The sequence below is a fragment of the Calonectris borealis genome, chromosome 16 (genome assembly GCF_964195595.1).
Source record: "Calonectris borealis chromosome 16, bCalBor7.hap1.2, whole genome shotgun sequence".
In the NCBI taxonomy this organism is placed as follows: Eukaryota; Metazoa; Chordata; class Aves; order Procellariiformes; family Procellariidae; genus Calonectris; species Calonectris borealis.
In genome coordinates, this window is record NC_134327.1 from 16,860,968 (window position 1) to 16,878,909 (window position 17,942).

Below are 17,942 nucleotides of genomic sequence, written 5' to 3' on the forward strand. Positions count from 1 at the left end.
GCTGCTGGGCTCTGTGCCTCTGTGCCTGCGTGAGACTTTTGATCTGAAGAGCACAAAACTCAAGGTGCGTTTGTGAGGATGTTTTCTTGAGCGACTCTGAGTCCTCGTAGTCTCTGTATGATAATTTGCCCAGGTGAAATAGCCTGCGTTTCATTTTTGTAAATGCTTAACGTGTTATTTCATAGTTATTCCACATAGGTGGAATAAACAGGGGAGTAAAAAGCATCCTCACAGGCAGCTAAGATCAAATGAAGAGAAAATCTACATGCGAATTACTTTAGCAAGTGTCAGCGGACAATGAAGGCACTTACACATCAGCGGTGTGAAAAGGGCATCCAAGGGAGCCGCGTAGATCAGCTGGTCTGATTTACCCTGGGCAAAGGCGACTTCTGCAGATGTTTAGGGCTGATGTGCCTGATTTCTCCTTGAGCAGCCGTGGAGCCAGTCCGAACCCTTCAAAGGAACCACAAACAAGTCCTTTTGAAAATCCTTATCTCTGTATTTCAAGATGCTGTGATCAGGTTAATGCTGGGGACAGGGAGGGCACAAAGAAACACTCCCAGGAGAGCTGAGAGGATCTGGTAAATTCTAATGAATCTGTAGTAATTTTGCAGTTGCGAACTGCTGAAATATTGAGTATTCAGAAGAGTTAGTTAAAATAAGGCTGTCTTAAGTCCTTGGATAATCCGTTCATTAACATGACATGCCAGGGAAATGAAATAATCATTTTGCAAGACAAATAAATACAAGCAGGTGCCTAAACGCACTTCCCTGGGAGAGGGGGGCAAGACAAGGGCTGCGCCAGGCCACGCTCCGGGTGCCAGGTACAGCCCCGACCTTTCCAGCCAACTCTGCTTCCTCACTGCTAATGGCAGTGGCACTGCCAGCAGCGTGATGACAGAATAATAAAAGCCATTTTTAGGCAAATACAGAGGAAAACTGTCCCTCTTGGGGCATTTCTTCCCCACAGTGGGGGGGTGCAGCACAGACTAGAGCCCCCACACCTGATGGAATCCACGTGGCACCTACAGGAGCTAACATTAAGGATGGAAAACGCACCACAACTCCTTTTTTCCCCCGCTTCTTTTCCAGTTGCAGCCATGCCAGCAACCAACCAGGGCTGGCCCGAGGCCTTCGGGTTCAAGATAAGCGGGACCGGTCCGTGCTACATCCTCTGGGTGCAGGAGGGCAGCAGCGCGGCGGCGGCGGGGCTGCGGCCGGGCGACGAGGTGCTGGAGATCGAGGGGCAGCCCGTCTCCTCCCTGGGCTGCGAGGCGCTGCTCGGGCTGGCCAGGCGCTGCAGCAACGTGCCCCCCAGCATCGGGGTGGTCTCCCGCCTGCAGCACGCCGACATCCCTCCCGGTCCCCGGGGATGCTTCGGCTTCGAGCTGGCGAGCGGCAGCCCCCCGCGAGTGGCCAGCGTCAGCCCGGTCTCGCCCGCTGCTGCCTGCGGGATCGAGCCAGGGGATTACGTGCTGGAAGTCAACGGGATGCCGGTGATGGTGCAGGAGGCGGCGGCCGCCCTGGTGGGGTCCTGCCACGGACGGTCCCTGCGGCTGGGGCTGCTGCGGCCGCAGCGCGGGGCTGGCACGCGCGACCCCGTTCCCAGCGCCGACGCCGTGCGCCAGGAGAGGAAGCAGAAAGCACAGGAATTCAGCAAAAAGGTAAGGCCGGGGCGTGGGGCGAAGGTCTGGGGCTGGGGGCACCCCCTGCACCGAGGGGTTTGGAGATTCCCGCATTCAGCCTTTGCAGCTCTCGCCCGGGGGGATGCTCCTGGCTTGGTCACAGGGCTGGGGGGCAGACTGCGGGCTTCGGTGCCCGAGAGAAGGGTCTGCTAATTACCTGTGTTTCAATAATCACCGGGAGAATAGAAGGATGCTGCAAAGAGCTTGGAGATCTTCTGGGGGCTGATCCCAAGTACTTATTCCCTTGCGCTACGAGAGCTTATGAAAACCCATGGGGCAGATCCCTCCCTCCTGCGCGTCTGGACGTCCCTTCAAAGTTTGAGCGTGTCATCCCGCAGACATTTTAGCTCTTATTTTGTTGCAAAGGGAAAACACCGATGTGATTACATCTTCACTCTGTTCCTGAAGGCTGCCTAGTGGGTAGTTTACCAAACACATTGCTAATTATAAATATGATCATGGTTGTTTTTTTAATCTGTCTAATTTCCATTTCAAAGTAGCCTTTTAAAATACTGTGATGAAAATAACCGGGCTTGTGTTTTTTTTGATCCTGAGCTAATAAAGGAACAAGACATTCATAAAGAGATTCGTGGGTATCAGCCGAATCCCCTCAGTCAGCTTCTACATTAAAGATTCACAAATAAGCACTGAGGTTTGGATTCATAAGGCAGAGCATCGCATGAGAAACAGATACCTGCTGATTACAGGAGATTAACAAAAGGATGAGACGTTGTTCCACGCTGCCTCCATCTCGTGAAGTCACATTAAACCATGTAAACGTTTCCTGGGTGATCACAGGAGAGCACTTTTGGAGCGAGCAAGCTGGTCGCGATGCTGCGAGCGCCCGCAGCAGCACCTCTGCCTCCTCCCTTCCTTGCCCAGCAAAGCCGCCCGTGACGGCCCCGGCCAGCCTGGGCAGCAGCAGGTTTGCGGAGCACGCATGCCGCTGGCTCCCGGGCGCTGCAGCGCAGCTTGGCTGGCAAACACCTCTCTAGAGGGAGTTAATAGCGCAGATGTTTTAAGTGGCTTCGTTTTTTCACATGATGCAGAAAATAATAAACCCCAGCAGGGTGCTTTACCCCCTCGGTTACCTGGGAGCTTGGCTCTGGTAGGTGCTGCTGGTGCCGGTGCCATGAGCACCCGGGTGCTCCTGCCCACCCGCCACAAGGCTGGAAGGTCGGAGGGTGCCGGTGGCTTGCATTTCGTGCCTGCACTGCCTGCAGGTCACCTGCAAGCCTGAGGTACGGAGGCTTTTCCCACCCTCATTCGTTTGGCAGAGCCCCTGTTTGCATCGTGCTCGCCTGGCAGACAGACTGGTGGCAGCACTGGTGGCAGCGGGGCCAGGGCTGGAGCCGGGCTGTGCCAGCCGAGCGTCCCGGCAGCCCGGGGGCATCACCTAAAGCACTGGAGGTGCTCAGGGTCTCAGTTCCAGGTCAACATCTCCTCTTGTTCCCTACACACTCAGGGACGTGCTGGGGACTGCACTGACACGAGGGTGGCAGCACCCCCATCCCCACCCCACCTTCTGTCTCAGCCCAGGCAAAAATTTAACAGCAGCATCCTGGGATTCAGCCCACCAGGAACACCACGGTCTTTGTCGTTTCTCTGCTGGACCTAGGGACTGAAAAGCATGCGAGTCTGCCTGGGGGACGCAGCTGCCTTGGCTGCCCCAGATTCGGTAACCTTGAAGCACTGCGGCTGCCGGGAGCCCCAGCAGCGCTCGCGTGGCGGCTGCGCAAACCTGGAGGGTTGTGCTGGGGGTCGCAGCGGCTGCGATGGCCCTCCCCAGGGAGCTGCCAAGTGGGACCAGCACCTGGAGGAAACGGCTCTGCCCCTTCCCTGGGCAGGGGCCTCTCCCAGCCGGCGCAGGGGGCTTGGCCGGGCGATGCCCCCGGCTCCCTCGCAGTGCTGCCGCAGGGGTGCACGGGCACAGCCCTGCACGCACCCCCTGTGCAGCTCCCCTCCCCTCGCTGCTGCTTCCCCCTGCACTCACAGAGCTGGAGGGAAGCAGTTAAAGCTGCTGTCAGCACAAAAACATCACCTGGAAGGAAAACCCAACACCTGCAGGGACAGCAGGGTGGTCATAAGGAGTTTTCTGCACCCCACGTATTTGCTGCAGGCACCAGCACCCACTGCCCAGCACAGCCCCAGGGCAAGGGACAGACCCCTGGCCTGGGAAGAGGCTCGGAAGGAGGGTGCCATGCAGGGTAATTGGCTGGATGGTAATTAGCTAATTACTCTGCCCGTCATGGCTGTCACAGGTGGAGAGGACAGGACAGCTGCTGGGAGCTGCTGATGCCGTTTTTAGGGCCGGTGCTCAAGTTCGCGCTCCTTGTCCCCGCTTCCCTGCAGCCTCCCAGAGTAAATGGCAGGACGGCGCCGCAGGATCAGGGCGTGATTAGAGGCTTAAATACCTCCACAAGCCCGTCACGGTGTCCTCTGCCAGGTAGACTCCAGCCTGGTCTGCCAGGTCCCAGCCCGAGCAGAGTTTCGGGGTTTGGGGTCACGCCGCTGTGCCGCTGCAATGTTTACAACACGTAGAACAGCGATGCCAGGGACCCGTGCGAGGCCCCAGCAGTGCGGCGTGATGGGCCGATGACTGAAGTTTTGCTTTCCTCCCCGCGTGGGTTCCCTCCTCGTGGCTGACCAGGTGCTGCACCGAGACGGACACGTTTTCTGCACTGTCAGTGCCTCCGTACACGCAGTTGCCTGCTCTGCTGCTCAACGCCCCTTCCCTCTTCTCTCCCGGCTCCCGTGCTGCAGGTGGATGACATCCTCGGTGACCAGCCAGAGGTCAAGGAGAAGGTGTTCACCGTCCTGAAGCAGTACGCGGCAGAGCGGAAGGTGGAGTACTTGGCCTACGCCCTCTGCATGGTCCTCACCCAGGAGTCCCACCAGCACCTGATTGACAACATCAGGTACAGGGTACCACCAACCTCCACGCGGCCGCACTGGTCATTAACCACGGGCATCCGTCTGCCCGTCGGTGACGAGCATGAAGGGCTGAGCGGTGCAGGCATGGGTCAGGAGGGTCCCGTGGGGAAGATGCCAACCCCCTTTCCAAGGGGAGCTGAGCTGAGCTTGGTGGGGTCTCAGCCCGGCATCCCTGTGCCCGCCAGCCTGCGTGGCTGTCCCGCCCGGGGTGGGACGGGGGGACCTGCACCCGCCCGTCGGCCACCGCCGCACCAACGGCCGCCATCCCCGTCCCTGCAGGGAGCGGCAGTCACCGGCCCCACGGAGCCACCGCCTCCGCTTGCAGTGCAGGATGTGGCTCCTGTTTCTGGCCATCATTTCGAGGGGAGATGGGATTAGCTGCAGAATGGCTGGCGATTCTCCAAGAGTCTGGCCAGAAAATAAACCGAGCTCTGCAAGGCGAGAGCTGGCGGCAGGCAAGGGGTCGGCCAGGGCTGCCAGCAGCTCCGGCAGCAGGGGCGGCTGGGGGGGTCTCTGTCGGGGCCATGGGTTGCCTCCAGGCCAGCACTGCCCACAGCACCCTGGAGTGGCCGGGGCTGGGCTCGCTCATCCCGGGATGCTCTGGCAATGCTCCGCGTGGGCTCGGGTCCCCGGCACCTCTTGAGCCCCCAGCAGAGCCACCGTGCCGCGAGTGTGCAGCCGGTGCAGCCGGTCCACTGCTCTTCTTGCGGCGCGGGCCGGCACTGCGGGCCGGTGCCGATGCATGGACACATGGTGGGGATTACGGCCAGGCTGAGACGGTGGCCATTAGGGAATCAGGTCTCCATCTGGCCCCGCTCCGGGCCCGGCTTTCCAATTCCTGCTTTAATCAGTGGAATTGCAAGATATTGCAGTTACCATAACAACGTCCCCGTGCCGGGGTCTCCGCCCTGCTGCCGCGATCCCGCGGGGGGGAGGATGGGGAGAGCGGGTCGGTGGCCCTTGCCACGCAGCGTCCCCCCGCTCTGCTGCGGCTGCGCGTGGGCCACCCGGGGCCCCCCATACCTGAGCAGGGGTGGGCACAGACTCCTGCAGAGCTGGGGTGCGGAGGGGACCGTCACCTCCCTGCTGCCTTGTCTGGGGGCTGGCGTCCAGGCTGTCCTGCCCCCGCGGCAGCGGTCCCGTCCCCCCTGAACGTCCCGGGGGACCCGACAGGCAAACGGCTGGGTCTGGGGTCAGGGGCGGACGGCACCGAGCCCTGCCCAAGCCATCACCCCAAACTAGTCCCAATCAAAAAAACCCACCACCCACAATTCAGGAAAAATTTTTTCCCCAAAAAGATCCACAGAAATGCCTTGAATGCCTCGGGGACCCCCTTTGTCTTCATCCCTGGGGCATTATAGAGGATTTTTTTCCCCCCAGAGGGGATTTGAATAAGTGTCTAAATTTTCCTCCGGACATAAGCCCCTCTGCGGGGGCCACAGCAGGTTCCCCCCCGGGTGTCCCCATCCTAGCGGAGGACAGCGTGGCCGGACCCGGTGCCACTGTCCCCCCCTGCACGGTGTGCGCCCAGCCCCGCGATGCCATGGGGCAGCGCCACGTTACAGCCCCCCGATAATGGAGCCAAACCTGCGGCCGCCCCGTGCCCCCGCACGAAAGGTTAACGCCAGGGCTGGGGCAAGAGGCGCTGTAAATCAGGCAGCTAATCTCGGTTTAACGAAATGAAATATTTAGCTTAGGGAAAAGATTTACTGTCTAATCGTAATGAAATGAAGTCAAGAAAACAGAAAAAAGGTGCTTTGGAGACCAGGTTTCCCAGCTGCAGGGGGTGCCGGAGAGGCGGGGGCAGCTCCATGTGTGCTGCCGTGCATGACATGAGCTGCTTATCCCGGGGTCTCCCATCCGACGGGTTTGCTGCCGAGCAAGAGCTTTTAATGCTTTTAATAACTCACTGAAAGGTGGCGAGCGGCTCCCGGGTGCTCTGGACTTAGGGGGTGCTGTGAATTCATGTGGGTGATTTCTGCACGGCTCAAGCTGCTTCGGTCCGTTGCTGGCTGAGGAGGGGTCTGGGGTCTGTGCCCCAACCGGCACCCGGGACTGGGGAAGAGCTGTGCGGGGGATTCGTGCAAGGAGGGGGTCCCGGCTCTGGCGCTGGCTCTGGGGATGGGGTGCTGGTGTGGCTGTCGCACCGTCCCTGGGGCGCAGGGCAGCCGCCCCCGGGCAGCGGTGTGTGTTGGTGCAATTCGGGCGAGCGGAGCCCGTCTGAGCTGACCCCGCGAGCATCCTGGGGCTCTCCTGCGGGACCACCCTGCGGGCCCACGGAGCTGTGCGAGGTCGGGCTCGGGACCACGTGGGTACCCTCCGGGTGTCCCTGCGAGGCTGTGCCCGGCTCCCCTGTCCCCGGGGGCTGTTTCCACCCCAGATGCGGGGGACAGTCCCGCACACCCGCACACCACGAGCTCGCCCGTGCCTCCCATCCTGCAGGGCCTGGAGAGCTGCTGAGAGGAGCCCTCGGAGGGGCTGGGACGATCCCCTTCCCTCTGGTGATGGTGGTGCCCATCGGCCAGGGACTGGGGAGGCAATGCTGGGGGTGATGCCAGCAAGGATCCCCAACACTCGCTTCACCAGCAACCCCAAGCCCCTGGCCGAGCCCTGCCGTGGGGTGCGTGGGGGTGGCCTACCGTGGGTGACCACATGGCCCCCGCCATGGAGAGCCAGGCGACCGGTACGTCTCCGTCTGCCGCTGACCCTCGCGCTGGCCTGATTGGATCTTCTCTCAGCTGTATTTATTTTTGGGCGGTTGCTGCTGCCGGCTGTCCTCCCTCCCCTGCCTGTCCCCTCCCCGGGCTCCCCCGCGGGGTTTAATGTGCTCCCAGCAAGGTGCTGCGGTGCAGCGTAACCCAAGACCCCCCGACTCAGCACACAGATCGAGCCGGGGCTGCAGACACCTCTCCTCCTCCCGCCTGTCCTCAGGCTGGGCTTTTTCCGGTGTTGGTGGTTTTTTTTTCTTTTCAGCTCAAATGGATTTCATCCCATTTGCCCAGATTTAAGCTCCTGCAGATTTTAATTTGCTGACATTTTCTTCATCCTTTTGGTTGTGGATAGCAGGGATAACGCACGTGCTGCGCCGGTTCCTCCCCGCTCCATCCCCTGCCCATATGGCTGGTGTGTGTAGTAAAGTGCACAATTGTAGTTCTGCTCAAGAATGATGAAATACGGCAGCGAGGGGAAAGATGAGCTGTCTCGGGTGAGTAAGAACGGATCTTTCCTGGGAGCCGAGGGGGCTGGGAGGGGAATGGGTTTAATGCAGCTTAATTCTTGAATCTAGCAACCCCCGGCTCTGCAAAAACAAGATGTGCTAAAAGTTAATTTACTCTTAGCATCCGTATTGCATTGGAGCTGCTCTCGTCAGGGACTCCGCGAGTGTCGCAGCTCTGCCGGGGAGAGGGAAACCTCTTATTTTGTGTTACTCCATCACCTGCAAATGCCAAAGCCCAGGTCTAGTCCCAGGGGAGCCGCGGGGTTTGTCTCCTGTGCTCCCCGTGGCCGTGCCAAGCACGTCTGCAGGGGCTGTGCACGTCTCGCACCGGCGTGGGGAGGGGAGCGGGTTATTTTGGGCAGGTCGGGGTCCCAGGGGCGTGCGCCTCTTGGCACTGCTCTTATTTCTGAGCTGTTTTCAAACCAGGGCAGAGCTGCGATTCCAGCAGAGGAACGGCGCCGGCTCTGCACCCAGGTGCTCTGCAGTGCCGTCGCAGCGGCCCCCGGCTTTTCCCTGGACTCTGAGGGCCAAAGTCGCCCTCCGAGCCCAGCGATACAGGTGGGATCCTCACCTGCCTTGCACAGGGGTTTAGCACTTGCACACCACCGCGTACCGGTTGCTGTCTCTCTTTGCACGGTGTGTGTCCCCTGCGCTGGCGGCAGCACCGGAGGTGCCCGTGCCAGCATTGCACCAGCTCCCGGCAGCGGCGTTTAGCTTTGAAACATCTGTTTGCAGTAGAATTGGGGAGTGATGGAAATGCAGATCCCCTCCTCCCCACCGACCTGCAGCGTTACAAAAGCTGGTCCCTAAAACACCGGTGTTGATGCTTACGCGGACATCGTCCCATTAACCTGGATTTAAATAGCAGGATGCGTGTGTGCTCTGGAGCACTTCCAGCCCTATTAATTCATTAGACGATAACTCTCGGGCCGTTCAGCCTGCTATATGTTGTCATGGATCTCCTCTAAGTCATGTTGTGCTTCACTCTGCTGCAGGGAGAATAGTTAGGGGCAGTTTGTTACTTCGCTGCTCTGGTTACGGTCCGTTTGCTTCCCGACCAGCCTCTGCTCCTGGGGGAAAACCAAGGCGTGCAGCCGAAGCTGCTGGCCCGCGGTGGCGAGCGCCGCTTTGATTGCAGTCACTTTTGATCCCTGGCAAAGATAAAATTGCTGCCCGTCGGGGGTTCCCTTATTACGGGAGAAATTCTACCGGGTTCATTTTAATAATGCTCCAAACACAATCTATTTGTCTCAGCTTGTTTTTCATGGCAATAAAATTGCTTGGCATGTTCCCGTATTAAAATACTCCAGCCATCTGTGACTGTCTCTGGATAAGAGATTTCATTCTAGCCATCAGGATTTATATGTTATGGATTGTGCTGCTTCCCCGCTTGTCCCCCCTCCACGTACCCGCTCCTCCAAGGTTGGGGGGAGCTCTCTGGCTCTCTCGGGTGCCGATGCAGCTTGCAGCCTGGGTCACCCCCCTGAACCCGCGTCGCTCTGGCTGCTGCCTGATGCAGCACTTCAAACTGCACGCGGACGCTGTCCTCCTGCCCGCGGTCTGGGCAGACCCGCGTGAAACCACAGGGACGGCAGGACGATAACGGAGGAGAAGCAGCTCTTGTTTGCTTCCGTTTTAAAAAATCCCTAATCTGATAGTCGGACATATGGTCAACTGCCCAAAAATGGGAATTAGGGCAGCAGGAAAAAAATGTGCCAGCGGTGAAAACAACTGGGAGCGGAGTTCCTTTTCTACCGGCTGAGTTCAAATAGGTCATGGCCAAAATGCCTCCATGCAAAATCTCCTGTTAGGAGATTAATTTCTGTTGACAAATCGAACTACGGCTCTAATGCAGATTATATTAGCCTGGCCCGCTTGCACAGCACTGATTTGTAATTTTTATTTTGGGAAGTGGTTACTTGGTCCAAGTGTTTTCCAGTATCTTAAAGAAAACATGGAAAGCTGCATTTGTCCTGGTGTTCCCAGCAGAAAGCAGGTTGGGGGCAGCGCCTCGGCTCTCTGTGGCTCCGAAAAGCGGGGGGTGACAGAACTCCCTGTGCCCTGCGGTGGTAGGGGGTGCTGGCGGGGGGCACGGGGTGCGCGGGAGCTGCTGGTGGCCCCGCGTCCCCCTGGTGCAGCGGCTGGCAGGGTCCCACGGGTGCCACAGCGGGTCTGGGGGCCCGTCTGTGAGGCTGGGGCTGCGTCGAGCAGCCGTTTGCACCCACCAACCTGGCCACCATTCCCGATACCCGCCGGGCGATGCTGGGCAGGATGGAAGCTGCAGAGAAAGCCTTTCTGGAGGTTTCTTTGAAGGTCTCCATGTCCCTGGCAGCTGACACCGGTTTCGGGCGAGGCGAGAGCATCCCGGGGCCCCGGCGCTCGGCGGCTGATGGGGAAGGTGACCCCCAGCCGTGCTCGGGCTGCGGCGCTGCTCCGGGGAGGCTCTTACCAGCAGATAACGCATCAATTGTTACTGGAGCCAGTGCAGGGCTGTGTCATGAGAGGGTGACCCTCCCTAAAAGCTGCCGTGCGGGGCTGGGGGTTTTGGGCTGTCCCCGGGGACGAGTGGGGTGGCCAGGGAAGGGCTGCACGGGGCTCCCAGCCCCGGTGCATGGCCATTGCATCCCACCGCGTCTGCGCTGCGAGGTGGAAAAGCATCTTCATTCCTATTTAATGATAACAACAGTCACATCTGCAAAACATTTGCAGCCGGATGACTGATTACTGAGTCTCCCATTACCGGGGATAACAGCCCCTGTGAAAATCACAGGTCCGCGCTCGCTGCCAGGCTGGAGCGAATCCTGCTCGTGCCGGGGGTTCGGAGACGCCGCAACCCACCGTGGCTGTCGGTGCTGCCGGGGCTGGAGGCCAGCGCAGCGCTGCTGACACCCCTACCCATGCACGCCCAGGTAACAGGGAGATTAGGTTTGAGAAAAACGTGCAGGTTCATAAGCAGAAGTCCTGTTACATGGGTAAAGCAGTACAGGAGTCTTCTCTCCCGAAAGCCTGTGAATTTTAGCATTGCAGCACGCTGTCGGGGCAGAAGTGCTTTTCCAGACTGGTAGCTATTTGCACAGCACAATTCAGACATAATCCAAGTGTAGCTCAGTGTTTTAATCCACCCTGGGATGTGTTTTTGTGCACAACTGACAGACTCAAGGTCAAGTCTTTGCTAGTTGTTTTGGGGCTAAACCATACATTTTTCATTTTTCCTTCCTTTGCTACCCGGAGATTGTATCTGATGTTGGCAGCTTTGGAAAGCTTCACATCCTCTCCATCAAACGCCAGTGCTGTGGTTAAAGATGGCGTTATTTAAATTAAAGATGTTTTTTTTTAATCTTCTATCCCTAATGCAAAGCGCTGCTGTGTTACCCTGGGGGTAAAGGATGCTCTGCGGATTGGGGGGAGGTTTAGGCCCATGACTGTGTTCCTGATCCTGGTCCTGGTCCTGATCCTGGTCCTGGTCCTGGTCCTGGTCCTCATCCTGATCCTGGTCCTGGTCCTGGTCCAGCCTGGGTGGCTCCGCCTCTGCGCCCAGCAGCCGCGCACCCGCCGCCGATGCCATTTGCCTTTAAGGTTTCTCACCCATTACAGCGGCATGTAATTTAAACAGAAGCACTTTAGAAGTCAACTAATTAGCACCAGGGAGGCATCCCCCCGGAGTTCGGCGCGGAGCCGTGCCCTCCTTTCTGTTACGAGATTGTTCCAGCTGGAAATTACAGCGACTGCAGTTTTTAGGGAAAGCGAGAGGCTTCGTCACCGCGAGCCGGGGCAGAGCCGGAGCAGGGAGGGCAGAGCAGGCGCTACAGCCAAATTGATAAAAAAGGAGGCACTGGGTAGATGGTAAACCTCCGCCCGGGACTGAGAGCGCGGTGGGGAGGCGAAGGGAGGCAGGGACTCAGCCCAGGTAAAGTTTGCCGGCGAGCCGGCCCATCTGGCCGCGTCCCCGCGCACCGCGGGGGTGCCAAGTGGCAGGGGGGCACCGGCTGGCGCGCGGTTTGGTTGTTGGATCCGGCCGCGTCGTGGGCGTGAGCCGAGGCTGAGACTCAGCTGCATGAGGATCTGAAGCATCTCGCTTTTGTTCCCACCGCGCCCTGACAAATGGGAAAGGACCGGAGTTTCTCTCGGCATTTTCGGTACGTCTCTCTGCTCTGCTCCTCCGCGCGGCGTGCATGGCCTTGGATGTGTTGGGAAAGCCTCGCGCCCCGGCAGACGTCCCCGCGACGTCTCTCCTGCCCCTCCGAGCTGCGGGGACCCTGCCTCCCGGTGCCGGTGTGGCCCTGCCGCCAACCCGCGCCCACCGCAGCCGTGGCAGGAGGGTCGGGGGGAGCTGAGCAAAGCTCAGATGAAGAATTGGGAGTGGGGGGCTGGGGAGGGGCGGGAGGGGCACATCTGGGTCTGCTTTGTCTCCATGACTATAGTCCACCAAAGGGATGGGCGGTGAGGATGGGGGTTTGGGGGTGCTGCATGGTGCAGAGGCTGTGATGGAGCGAGGACCGGGGACCCCTCGCTCCCGGCCCTGGCAGAGTGCGAGCTCTGAGCAAACTTGGGGCTGCTTTCACCTCCTCCCGCCGGGGCCGGAGCTGCTGCCGCTGCTCCGCACGAGGGGACGCATCCTGCACCGGCGAGTCTCAGCAGCCAGGGCGGGGTGGGACTGTTGGTGCGAGCTCAGCGCCCGTCGCAGGACATGTGCCCTTGTGAAAGGTGGTTCTCCACGGCGCTGGGCGGGTGGGGGAGGCAGCTCTCAGCGAGCGCAGGCTGCAGAAACGGGACTGTCCACTCAGAGCTGAGCTGCAAGCGACTCGCCTGGGGGTTTTAAAAACAGTGAGTGTGACGAAGACCAAGATTTGCTAAACATCCCCTGCTGCAGTGAGCCCCAGAGCAGAGCCAGGCGGCCGGGGACGGGCGCGCTGGCAGAGGGGCTCCTGCCAGGCGGTTTCCCACCCGCAGCAGCGTGCCGCTGTCCCGGCCGGGCTGCTTCGGAGAGGGAGTGAAGGCAAAGCAGGTTGCAGCCCTCTGGGGCCTCTCTCGGCCTGGAAAATGCCCTGAATTCACCTTCCTGTTAGAGCAGACTGAGCCCTCCCGAAGAGCGTGTGCTGACACGGCTGCAGAGGAGGGTTAGTGCACCAGCGGGTGCAGGGCTGCAGTGCCCAGGGCTGGGGACGCCTTTCCCGTCCCCTCTCCAACAGGGAACAGAGCCAGGGCTGACCTGGAGCATGCAAGGAGGAGGAAGAGGAAGCTGAAGGCACGAGGTCAGCGCTGCATGGCTCCCAGGCCCTCCCATGGGTGCGTGCAGCCTGCAGGGCTGCTGGGACAGGGGGTCTGTCCCTGGTCCCAGGCTGACCTCTGCAAACAGGGTGGGCGCATCCGTGCTCCCTGCATCCCAGTGGGATTTGCTGGGAGAGGGAAACCCCAGCTGGGTGCTGCTCCTCAGTGCCACGCCGATGGGCAAAGCCGGGTTTATCCCCTGGGATGGCAGGGTGCTGCAGAAGTAGCTGTGGTTTCCTGCTAAGCACCAGGCACCACGTGCCCTGTGCTGGTGCTGGTGCCAGTGCCGGTGCTGGTGCGTGCTGCACGAGCAGCATTGCGCTGGAGCAGAGTACAGGCTGAGGCATCAACACTGTCTAATGCCACCCCACGTGCTGCCTTTGGTGGGTCCCTCGTTAAGGACCAGACCTGAGCACACACACAGTTCGGAGGCCACCACCCGCTGAACCACAGGGCGTCGGGGGGCTCGAGGGATCCAGCCCCCAGCAGCACTGCAGCACGGGGCCATCCCGGGCTCCCCGAGGCCGCACTGCAAATTCTCTCAAAGGGTTTTGCAGAAGAAAACTATTTTGCATGCTTTAATAGGATTATTTTTACCAGTCACTTAGCCCCTCTCCTTGCTAAGACACCGTTTTACTTCTGAGTCAATTAATGGTGAAACCCTTAAAGCATGTCCTTGTGCCTGGTTATTGAGCTAGCCGTACTTTGCTCCTCAACCCCGGTGTTTGTCAGCCCGCAGGCGAAGTAGCACTCAGTGCAAAGTGGGACAGCCCTGCTAGAACGAGCGGGGCCAATTTAATTTGGCCAACTTAAATGGGAGCGTGCTGGTTTTGCCTGCAAGGAACCCGGACTTTTCCCAGGGCAGAGGCGTGGGGTCCTGCTGGGACTCGCTGCCGTTGTGCCGTGTCCTCCCCTGCCACGGGGCTGCGGCAGCCTGCCTTCACAGCTGGGTGAACTATTTATTAGCATGATTTCACTCTTTTCTAGTTGCTGCTTAATCACAAATTGACTGTGAATTGTACCAACGTGTTACTTATTTTAAATTATCACCAAATGCTTTGCATGAGCATATGTCAGCCTCGGGACGGCTTGCGATCTGTCTGCTCCTACTCAGCGTGAGCATCAGCTCTTGTTTTTTCTGCCTTTTGTTGGGGGGAAATAGAGATGTCCTGGTCGCAGTAGATTTGGGATTTGAAGCCTCCCCCTCCTTCTCCTCTGGCTTCACCCAGGCTTTTGGGTTCCTTTGGTGAAGTTGCCCGAGGGATGGGGGAGATCCATGGGAGCCCCCCGCCAGCCCCAGCCTCTCCGGCTGCGCTTCATTAGCAGCCGCCATCGTCACAGCCATGTCACGCTGGCAGCAGGAAGGTGCAGCCCCTCGGAGCAGGTTGCTCCGGGTCCTCCGAGGCCAGCTGCGAGTTTGGCCCCGCTAACTCGGAGATGTGCTCCCCGGGCGCTTTGGAAGCGACGCTGGCATCCCTCCGCTGCCGCGAGTGCCGGGGTGTGCTGATGTAGGGAGCGCGTTCTCATGCGCCACGAGGTGAAGAGCACTAATGAACCTCACAAGCCGGTATTGTCTAACGAGCAAATGCAGCTGCGACAGGCAGCCCGGTACGGGTGCAGGAGTTGTTGCTATAGAAACACACAGGGATAACAGCTCCTCCAGAAGCCCCTAAACGTGCAAATGGGAGGGTAGGAGTGGGTGAGCGGGGCGTCAGCGTCTCGCTGTTGCGATGGCAGAAGGAAAAGGAAAAGTATTTCCCCATGTTACAGGGGTCAACCCCCGGCCGGGGAGCGGTGCAGACGCACCCTCCTCGCTCCCTCCTGGGATCCCGCTCTGCGCTTGCTGTGCATCCCCCGGGGGTCCCGGGGGCCCTTGCAGCGGGCACAAAGGCCACTTGGCTGCTGGCAGAGCAGCTCCTACCAGGCAGAGGGGAGGTGACCTGAAACGGAGCAAGTTCCCAGTGTGTCCCCTTGCCTGCAGCGTCACCGTGCCCGTCCTCGTCCCCGCAGCACCAGCATCTCCCAAGGGGCGCGAAGCTCCTGCCTGGCCGTGGTGGGAGCTGGGGGGTGGCAGAATCCGAGGCTGGAGCCCAGGAGAGTGGAGTCCAGGACTCCCAGCAGAGGGGCTGGGGCAGGAGATGGGGAGCAATATTTTGGGGGAAATGTGCTGGGGAAGAAGCGGGTCTGGAGGAGGCGGTTTGGCACTGGCAACACAGGGGGCATTTGCACGTTGGGACCCCTGGCCGTGGGTACCACGCAGCAAGGAGTGGGGTTGCAATGGGATGGGCACCGCGGGGGCAAGGGTCCTCCCCTGCCCGGCCGGCTCCCTGGCTGTCAGCATGGGGGGAAGCAATTAATCTGGGACTCGAGCTGAACCTTGTCGTACCGGACCGGTCCGGGATGGGGTGCACAAGGAGGAACCCAGCTGTTTGAATCAGTCTCTGCGAGCACTGCACTGTGGAGGGGTCCGACCTCCTTGCCCCAATGGAGCCATGCGTGGGACGGGGCAGAAGATGCAACCGGTGTCCCTGGCGTCCCCGGCCCTGGCATTTGCAGCTCCGGGGAGGATTGAGGCCGAGAGCACACGAGGGGCTGGGGCTGCTCTGACCTTTCCTTTCCCAGGTGTGGCTGGATCCAGAGCTCTGGGCCACAGCTGCTCCAGCCCCGCTCCTCACTCCCCTCCCTTGTCTCATTTTTCCAGGATTTTCATCCCCAAGAAGCACCGGCAGCGGTTTGATGAGGTGGTGTCGCAGAGCCTGATCAGCAAGCTCTGCCGCTCCAAGAGCGAGCAGCACAGCAATCGGCTGCGGCGCAGCCGGAGCGAGGACCACCAGGAGCGGCTCCTCGTCTCCACCCGCGCCAGCTCCGTGCCCCGCAGCCACGAGGAGGTCAGCAAGAGCCTGCGGAAAACCACTTCGCTCATCACCAGCAATGTGGCCTCGGGGGCCGCCCGCAGGTAACACCTCTCCTGGACGCCCTCGAGTTCACGGCGGCAGCGTCTGATTTGGCGTGGACGGCAGCATGGGGGAGGGATGCCAGGGAAAGGGGGGAAGGCATGGGGAAAGGCGATGTCTTCGGTGTGCAGAGTGGGTGAAATCCTCCTGGGATGAGGATGAACAACGACCTCTCTCTCTCGAAGGCTGGGCACGTTTGCACCCCTTGTCCCAGCTCCGGGCCACCCCTTCTGCCCCCTCGCTGTTGCAGGGCTGGCTGGGACGGCACTGGCGGCTGCAGGGGGATGTCGGCTCTTGTGCTAGGTGGGCTGCAGGGTGCCTGGCTGTGCCGGCAGGGTGCAGGGTCCCTGGGCACAGAGCAGGCCGCATCGCCCTGCCCTGCCCCGGGGGTATCTCCTGCCAGGCCGTGGGAGGCAGGACGGAGGATCCCTGGTGCCCAGGGATTAACCCATTTCCCGCTGCCCATGTGGCCAGGCCTCAGCAGCCCCGGAGGGCCCAGGAGCCCTGCCGCGCTGGCGGTGGCTCCTGCCCTGTTCCCAGCCCCATCTCACGAACAAGAGAGCAGGATTTGGCCCGCCAGCAGAGCCGAGGAATCCCCCGGGAGGGACTGCGCTGTCACGGGCACGTCCCGAGCTATTCCCCTGCCTCCAGCTGGTATCTGCAGGCTGTTCGGCTGCAGCACACCTTCCCACCAGGGTAATTTCTGGTGTGACTTATCCAAAATCTAGTTCCAGCACAGTCTCCCTCCCTGCCAGTGTAGGATCGGTCCCTACAACGGCCTTTCTGGTTGTAATTGATCCCGGTGATGCTGCCTTCCCCCAGCTCCCTGCAGGGAACAGCTCCCAGCTCCCATCAGCCTCCCAGCAGGGAGGTTTCCTAATGCTCCTTCCAGAATTTCCTAGCTGAATTTAATTTCTCTCTCATCAGCCTACGAGATCTTTGCCTCCTAAAACACATTGGCTCTCTTATTCTATGTAATATATAAGCTATATCCCATGTTCCACTTTAAAAACACGTTGGATTTGAAGGACTGGAGGGTGGTTTTATGAATTTGGTAATTAATGCAGAGCAAGAGGCCACGCTCAGGGGCTCTGCCCCTAAACCAGCAGCATCTCTTCCTGCCTCCAGAGCATGTGGATCCCCCAAGCTCTCCCCGAGGTTTTGTCTGGGCCATTTCTAGCACCCCCCGGACCACTCCCCACCCCAGCACCCTGTGCTGGCCCAGCGCCGTGGGCTCCCTCTGCTCCCCGGCACGGGCAGGCTGCAGGCAGGAGAGGCTGGCGGTGCTGGCAGGACAGGCAGCTGCACCGTGGCTGTCCAGGGCCACCAACCCGCGCACACCTTCCCTCCATCCCCTCTCCCTGTGGGCAGGGCGCGTTTCGGGGGCTCCCGTTTGAAAGACACTTCAGTTTCAAAGGGGACCTTGCGGGGACACAGGGAGCGTCGGGGGCTTGGGCACTCAGGAGGCAGCCGGGCTCACGGGGCTGGGAAAGGAAACAAGAACCAAATATTGGGCTCTGATTGCACATTTGCTTTTTTCACCTGCAGAACTGTGCGAGTTTATAAAGGCAACAGAAGCTTTGGTTTCACGCTACGTGGCCATGCCCCGGTGTGGATCGAGTCTGTTCTGCCAGGTAAGAAAACCTCCAGCCACAAGATTCAAAGACACTTATTTATCTCTGGCCTGAACTTGAAATTTTAAGTGCCCGCTGTTTGCTAGAAAATAGCAAAAGGGACTTTTACGAGGCTCAGCGATGGAGTTCCCTGAGTTGAATAACTAGCATCTTTGGTACAATTTAGTTTGGCTTTATGCACTCCCTGTTTTGAAAGGTGGAAAATGTCTGTGTTCCGTGAACAGCCTGAAATCACACCTGCGTGTCCAAC

The 17,942-nt window shown here is 59.7% G+C and overlaps 1 protein-coding gene across 1 annotated transcript in view; it reads left to right on the forward strand.

The window, feature by feature from the left end:
- The first annotated feature begins 7,810 nt into the window (after positions 1-7,810).
- The window catches only part of GRID2IP (Grid2 interacting protein), a 32,676-nt gene continuing 22,544 nt past the window's right edge, over positions 7,811-17,942 (forward strand). Inside the window, exons 1-3 of the mRNA XM_075165569.1 lie at positions 7,811-7,824; positions 15,806-16,060; positions 17,607-17,692. Coding sequence (XP_075021670.1) covers positions 7,811-7,824; positions 15,806-16,060; positions 17,607-17,692 — 355 coding nt within the window. The remainder of the gene's footprint in view (positions 7,825-15,805; positions 16,061-17,606; positions 17,693-17,942) is intronic.